This window comes from Medicago truncatula, chromosome 1, assembly GCF_003473485.1.
Source record: "Medicago truncatula cultivar Jemalong A17 chromosome 1, MtrunA17r5.0-ANR, whole genome shotgun sequence".
Classification (NCBI taxonomy): domain Eukaryota; kingdom Viridiplantae; phylum Streptophyta; class Magnoliopsida; order Fabales; family Fabaceae; genus Medicago; species Medicago truncatula.
Genome location: NC_053042.1, coordinates 38,524,681 through 38,532,621, shown reverse-complemented (window position 1 = coordinate 38,532,621; position 7,941 = coordinate 38,524,681). Strand labels below are relative to the sequence as shown.

Genomic DNA, 7,941 nt, shown 5'->3' with positions numbered 1-7,941 from the left:
TAAGTGATAAAAGATAATAAAATTCCTTCAAAAATAGATAATAAAATTAAATTGATCATCCTTTAAAAAAAAATTATATGGACCGGTTCAAAAAAAAAAATGGAAGAAAAAAATAAATTGAAATATAATATTAAAAAATAAAAAATAAGGTTGCCGGCGTGAGTCGAAGAGAATTGCTTGTGAAATAAATTACAGAGAAATGGTTTTTTGAAGTAGCATTCAACAACTTTTGGTTAAAGCTCATTCTATTCAATTTTATGCATTCTAAAAAAAAGTACTTTTTTTCGAAGGTACTTTATTAATATTGTGTTTGGCCTAACTTCTCCTTAAAATTGTAAAAATGCTAAAAAAAAGTCGGATCAAACGATACCTGAAAATACTCGTTAGTAAAAACTCATAAAAGTGTCCCGAAGACACTTATGATCCTATTCACTATTTTAATAAGTTTAGTTAGCCCACTATATCTAATCTTACGGTTTAGATTTGATATATTTCTTTTAAATTTATTCTTAGATTTGCTCTCTTTTGTTAGAAGTACTTTTTATTATCAGTAATCATTCAGAATTAGGCTATATTTTTAAAATTCTTACCTTATCTTAAAGACAACCAAAAATAAGTAATTTGAGAAGTTAGTTTTGGTTATTCCTATCTTAGTAGATTAAGTTAGTTTCATTATCTTTTTTGATAGTTTGTTCCTATAAATTAGGGTAGCAAATTAAATTTAAATTTTCAAGATCATTGTATAGTTGAAATAATAATTCATATAGAAACAATTTTAATTACTACTTAATTATTTGAAAATGGTTTGATGTACTTGTTAAATTTAATTATAAGGAATTTTACGGTATTATGATCAATCTATGAATTTTTAGCAGAAATAAAGGGTATGGGTAGAAGAAATGGTGAAGATGTGCAACTAAAATAAAAATAGAGAAAGAAAGACATGAAATAGATGTAAGAACCAAGATTTTAAAATTTGATTTTTTTGTATTCTCATTTTTTGATTTTAATTCCTATCATGATGTGAGTCAGGATTCACTTTATCAAATCAACCTCATTTGCTTTGTCACCCACTGGGACGTTATCCTTTGTTTGCCTCCTAAAATATTTTGTAATAGATAATGAAGGAACAAAAATCAAAATGTTTACATCTAAAAATACCTGTTTTAAAAAAAAATAGACGGAAAAAAGCCAAAAACTCGTCAACAACTTACAAGGTCTAAATACATATTTACATTATATCTACATCTATGTGTATCCAAATATTGTGTCCGAAATTTGTGACCAAACTTTTTTTATGTTGTTTTGTTTTTGTAATAGGGATGATCAACCTTGTGGGACCAACTCAGTGTATAAATTATTCCTAGAGTATTTAACACACATGCCAAGGGGAATGTTAATGGGGCCCTCACGATGAGTAAGGAAAAAAAGAAAATAATGCAGTATGTCATGTGTCAGATACCGTCATTCTCCTTTTTCTCTGCCAACCAGGAGGATACACAAATGAAAGTGGTGGGACGTATAATTTGCAATGATAGTTAGCGATAATGGTGTCAAGGTGCATAGTTTGGATCTTGTATGGTATTACTATTGAAGACATCTATTTGGAATGAGAAGAAAGACGAAGTGCATGGTCACAATTATTTGAACATGCTAATCACATACATATTTCTATTTATTTTTAAATTGTGATTATAAAAAAGCTTACATGACATTGAAAATGTTGGGTCAATGAGAGGAGCTTTAGGAACAGGAGCGGATCTCAGCAGGGTAGGGTGTGGCAATAGCCACACCAGCTCGGACCCAATTGTTTTTTTATCAGCTCAGTCCATAAATCAATTTTTATTTTTAGTATAGAACAAATTAAACGCGTTATTCTTAGTGGATCAGCCAATATCATCTCTTCTCTCACACTTGTACACAACAACTTCCCCTCAAGTGTGAGTCCGCTCTCCCTTCAAGCGAAAGCTCTTACTTGCTTGTATCGTCGTTGCTGGTTTCTCCGCAAATGGACCGAAACTGCTTGTACCGTCGTTGTTGCTTTCTGCGCAAACGGACCGGCTGCCTCGGTCGTACCCTTCATCGAACGGGGCTCTGATACCACTGTTGGGTCACTAGGGAAGCTCCGGGGGACCGTCCACATCGAGGCTAGAACAACCACACTAGCAAGAGAGACGCCTCACTCTTACCCAAAACCTTAAGGCATTAGGTTTATGGGTTCTTGCACTTATAAGGTGTTCAACCTTTACTCTTTTATCCGATGTGGGACATATAACTCACACTTGTATACAACAACAGAATATTGGTGTAAAATTATTGTATGAAATAATGCATCAAAATTAAGCTTTTTAAAAATTTAAAACATTAATTTATGCTTTTCCTCTCAAAAGAGGAAGAAGGAGAAATGTTTTCCCTCTGTAAATAGAATTTTTTTGTACAAGAAAAAGAAATGGACTTCCTTGATTAAAGAGGATCCATGTAATTTTTAAGTGTGGGAGAGAATTAATAAATCACTGGGAGAAAAAAAAACGAACTACACTCTACAGAAAGTTAAATAGAATACTTCGAAGGTTTTCAGGAAGTGAAGCGTGGATGAAAAAAATTAATATCTGAAAAAACTTTAAGCTTGACCGAAAAATTCACACATTGATTCACTTCTCTTAAAGTATGAGAGATTCATTAAGAATCCGCCTCACTTAAATAGAATATTTCATTTTCATTAAGAAATTAAGATTTACTCGTGATAAAATGTAGACATAATATTATACTCCAAAAAAATCCCCTATAAAATATTTTTATGTCTATCACTTCAAGTAAATGATAAAAACAAAATAGCACATGATAAAAAGAAAATGGTGATTTTACACAACTGCTCATAATAATTATTCAAGTTATTATTCTTGAAGTTATTAATGTTAATTATTAGTATATTTTCATAATAATAAATGCAAATTAAAGAATAATAACTTCAAAAATAATAACTTGAGTAAAATCATCATTTTTTTTTATCGTTTATCTTTTCTAGTCTTATTTATAAAAGATATTTGTATCAATAAAATTTGATGTATTCCAAATTTTTAACAAACACATAAACTTTTATTAATTTAAATAATCAAATGTCTTTTATAAATATGATCAGAGTATCATTTTTTCTTAATCCGTATGAAATGTTTAAATGTGACAAATATTATGGCACATAAGGACGCACTATCATAGTCATAGAAGGCAATAGTTATAGAAAAATAAATATTAATAAATATGTTTAGGCATAGTTTAAGAATTTAAAAGAAGTAACTTTTACTATAAAATGATGAATCTATTAATTTGGCAAGCGAATATTTTTAAGACAATATTTTTTTATGAATTCATTAAATCACGATTTTAGCTTGCCCAAAAAATAAATGAAAAAAACGATTTTAGAGCACTTGTTTGTGGAAGCATGTAGGTGAGTATTTTGATTAAGGCTGCAGCTTTTATAATGTCTACAATTTAATCTTACATTTATTTATGATTAAGCTTGACTTATAAGTTATTGAATGCAATGTCACGTGAAGATATCAGAAGTATCATCACCTGGCTGGCTTTTATTCCTCTCTAGCTAGATTGAGTAGTAACCATCTTCATGTCAAGGTGATACTTGCTTTAATGCAGACATGTATTTTTCAGCAACTGACACACCCCAAAACCTGAATGAATGAATGAATGTTTTTATACAGAACCGTACAGCACGCAAAGAAAGAAAATGGCAGGGAAAAGTAAAACCATCACATTCGCATTGATATTCACACCTAAATATTTCAATGTGAAATTCGTTACATGATCAATGAAATCCCAATTCATAAATAACAATAATGCAATTTTCAAATTAACTAGATAATAAAACCATTTGCTAATGCAAAATCCATGGCTGGATTGCCCTACTTCTAATGCACATGAAATAGTGATTGTGAACTTAACTCAGTTGGTAGAACAATACATAATATATGCAAGATCCATGGTTCAAATCCGGACAAAAAAAAAAAAACACATAAAATAGTAAGCTATACTTACTTAGTTGGCAGTTAAGGTGTACAAGTAAAATAAGTGTTGTAACTTGTACCATGCACAATAGTTTCCGGCATTAATTTCATAAATTTCATCTTTGATTCAAAGTGAAATAGAATGTGACTGATTGAAATACTGACGGAAAACAAATTTGTATTTGGTGCAACGTTACTATCTTATTTGTGCACTATAGACTTAATCTATTAATTGTACCTGCAGTAAGCACAATATGAGAACTAAGCATGTGAATAAGCTATAACTCTTACGTCTTTGTATCTAATTAGGTCATGCATTGGGAATGATTCCAAAAAATTTATTTATAGTGTTTTTGGCCCCCTTTAGTCGTAACAACGTGAGAGCTTTTTCCTTGAGCTTTCGCCGGTTTGGTCCTATAATGGCGGGCGCGTCAAGCTTATCTGTATCCATATGTCTTCCCTAAAGGCCCTGGATTGAGCTGTTTGACTTTAGTTTAAGAGATAAGGGCGGCCTCGTGCCCCTTTGGCGGCGCCCTTATTTTATGATAAGTGTGATTATCCTAAGACAAGTGTAATTATTCTTGATATGGAGGTCCATAACCCTAGAATAATTATGGGTTTAATTAGAACTTGATCATCTCTATCCTAAAAGTGTAATGTAAATCATGTTTCTGAGTACCGAAAAAATGTTCAAAATAAAATTGAGAAGACAACAATATATACAACAACAATCAAGTTTAATTTATTCCACTAAGTAGAATCGGCTAATTACCTTGACGCTAGCCTAGGTGTTCGAGAAGACGGCAATATATAAACTATAAACTACTAAAAAACAAGTTGAATTAACAACGAAAATTAGAAACGGGAAAATATAAAATTCATCTCTACAAGTTGGAAACTCTAAAATTGAAGATCAGATCCATTTTTTCCATCACTAATTCTTGTTGATAATTCAACTTTTGCTAGTAGTTGAAATAGAGAGAAGAAATCAAATGAGTAGTAATACTTGTATTAAATATATTCATGACTTCTCCCAAGTTAATTACCATGATCCTCCTCCTTCTCCTCCCAACATTCCAGTCCAAATCCCTGTTGAATATCCTTGTTGATCCTCCTTATTATTATTCTGATCCAAATCCAATATTGTTGGGTTATTTGTACTAGAAACATGTTTCAAATCCTCAAAAGGAAACAAAACCCTCCCTTCACTAATTGTCTCTTGAACACCATGATCAAGACTTGCATAACCACTTCCACCAATCCCATCTAAACAGAAATTCATTGGTACTTGCTTAAAATCTTGCAAAGGAAATCCACAACCTTGAACTTGAGCAGGCATGAAAGAATGCAAACCCCTTGAACTTGAACTAAACCCTGAAGTAAGAAGCTCCAATGCTGAAGAAGTGGAAGAAGAAGTGTTGTTATTTTGCTGAACCAAATCAGAGATGTGAGGAAACCCTAAATTTAGATCTTGTCCTTCTTCATGATGGATCTTATGGTTTTGGTTTTCATCAAGTATGTTTTTTGTTGAAGGTGATGGATTTGAAACAAAACTGGAAGAAGATCTATTTTTGTTGTTTTTTCTTGAACCACCACCAACAGGAATGTTTCTAATGGATCCACCTTGAGTCCAATACCTTCTACATGTTTTGCAGAAATATCTTGGTTGTGTCAAACTATAGTTGTTGTAGTAACAAAATTTTGTGTTAATTGAATTACACCTTGGACAGTTAATTGCTTCTTGTTTCTGTTGTTTTGGCTTCCTCTCCAACATAGGTTTTTCACATGTATTTGTTGCTATAATATTACCTTCTATTAATGGCTTCACCATAATCTCCTTCAATATTCAAAATAATTAAATAAATACTACAAGATAATTAATGAAGTTTGTGAGTATATTTGTGTCTTTTGGATCAAATAAATATATATCATGTAATATTTGAAATTATATGCATTTATTTTTCTTTTGAAAAAAGAAAAATTGAAACTTGTTGAAGGTCTTTATGGAAAAAGCAAATGGAAAAGTAAGCATTAAAGTGAAAGGCATGGTATTATATTAAAGAAAACTTATATGCAAAATTTCTTTTATTTATAAGGAAAAGTTCATGGATTAATTAGTTACCTGAGGCCACTGAGTTGTGTCCATGGATTGATGAAGAAGAAGATGATGATCAAAGGATGAAGTTGAAAGGAACACACTTTAGCTGTACTCAAAATAAGTTGAGAGAGAGAGAGAGGGAGGGAGAGAGAAAAAGGTGGTGCAGCTTTTTTATTTTTTAGTTGAAAATTGAAAGGTGTTGCAGAAGTAGAAAAAGGGAATGTTTTTTATAGGATTGTGAGTGGGGCGGTCTTACTAGGTGAACAGTTGGATTACTTTTTCCAACTTTATTTATCAATCCAGAAGCTAACATGATGGCTTTATTACTTACTTACTACCTGTATTAATGCTTCATCTTCTCAACAAAAACACATAATGCTTCATTTTGTATTTGTGAATATCAAGAACTTCATAAGGGAATGTGAAAATTATTTCCACTAGACAGAAGACAATTTAAGGATGTTTGCGAGTAGCATATGTTCAAGATTTTTTCTAGCTATCCTAATTGATGGGTAAGATCAGCATATGTCACTAGTGAAGTACCGTATTATCCTTCGATATCGTCTTATGATTCCACTATTTTCTAGTGATGAGGAGTGCCCTGTTTGTCATAAGGCGTGTCTGGATACTTTTGGCGAGCATGTCGTTCATTGTAAAGAGCTTCCCGACTTTAAGTACAGGCATGACTTTATTAGGGATGTACTTTTTGATATATTCAGGAGGGCGGGAGTATCAGTGAAGAAGGAAGCGCGTGTGAACTTTCTGACTGACCCACTAGATAGAAGATCGACACTTAGGTATGCGGATGTTATGGTGTATGGATGGGCTGGAGGAAAACATGCATGTGTGGACTTGACTGGGGTTTCACCACTTGTGGGTTTAGGGGTCGGGGCTTTTACGGTAGGACAAGCAACCCTAAAAGTTGCGTCAAACAAAGTGGCCAAACATGAGAAAGCGTGTTCTGACAACCTACATGCTTTTATACCATTTGTTTTTGACACTTTCGGCTTCCTAGCATCAGAGGTTGTTGACCTTCTACATAGAGTCCAAAGGGTTATGCATATCAATGTTATGTCTCCTAGGTCCATGAATGTTGTGTTTACGATGATTGATTTTGCCATCCAAAAAAGTCTAGCGGCGCAGTTTGTTGCCCGCTTACCTCCTATTTATGTATATATAATATTGATAGTAAATAATAATAAAGAAATATATTTAATTTTATATTGTCAATTTTGAATGTGAATGCATGGAAGGGATAGATAAAAGAAGTACTAAGAAACTGATTTGTATTATTCTCTTTGCATTAAAAAATGAGAAATGTTAAAGAGTGTCCTTAGGACATTGATTAAGAAGATAAAAATAAAAATTTTGTATTAGAAAAATAAAAAATGATGAATTTGACTATTTAAAAGTTAAAATATTGTTGAATTCAATGTAAACTTAGTAGTTTTGGTTTCCTTAACAAAAGCCCTAAGGGCAATTGTTAAAATTTCTCAATTTTTCTCCATTTTCAATTTCTTCAACTAAAGATTTAAAACACATATCAATCATGTTTCTTTATAATTTAATTCTTATTTTCTCTTTCATGTTTGATAGTTGAGATTTCACTTGAGAAAATTATTAATGGAGAGAATCCAAAGAAACTCGTTAAATAGGTATAAACCAAATCAATAAAAAATGGAGTATATAATTAATGGTGTTATATTAAAAAATAGAGTAAATTAGGCATTTATTCCTTAATAGAAGTTTGAGTTACACCCTTGTACCTATTATGCGAAAATATGCACTCCCTTCTTCTTTTAAGAAGTAAAATTTTAGAGTAAA

At 31.7% G+C, this 7,941-nt stretch overlaps 1 protein-coding gene across 2 annotated transcripts; it reads right to left on the bottom strand.

Annotated features, from left to right (window-relative positions):
• Nucleotides 1-3,498: 3,498 nt before the first annotated feature.
• LOC25484548 (dof zinc finger protein DOF4.6) lies at nt 3,499-6,368 on the bottom strand. Of its 2 annotated transcripts, none has more exons than XM_039828823.1 (3): nt 6,142-6,368; nt 5,066-5,885; nt 3,499-3,686 (listed from the first exon to the last, which is right to left on the bottom strand). In XM_039828823.1, the coding sequence occupies exons 2-3, from the start codon at nt 5,848-5,850 to the stop codon at nt 3,626-3,628; spliced, it is 846 nt and encodes a 281-aa protein (XP_039684757.1). In that variant the 5' UTR covers nt 5,851-5,885; nt 6,142-6,368; the 3' UTR covers nt 3,499-3,625. The 2 variants fall into 2 exon arrangements, with proteins under 2 accessions (XP_039684757.1, XP_013468849.2); XM_013613395.3 differs by having other exon boundaries at nt 3,508-3,686; nt 5,066-5,856; nt 6,142-6,364.
• Nucleotides 6,369-7,941: the final 1,573 nt, after the last annotated feature.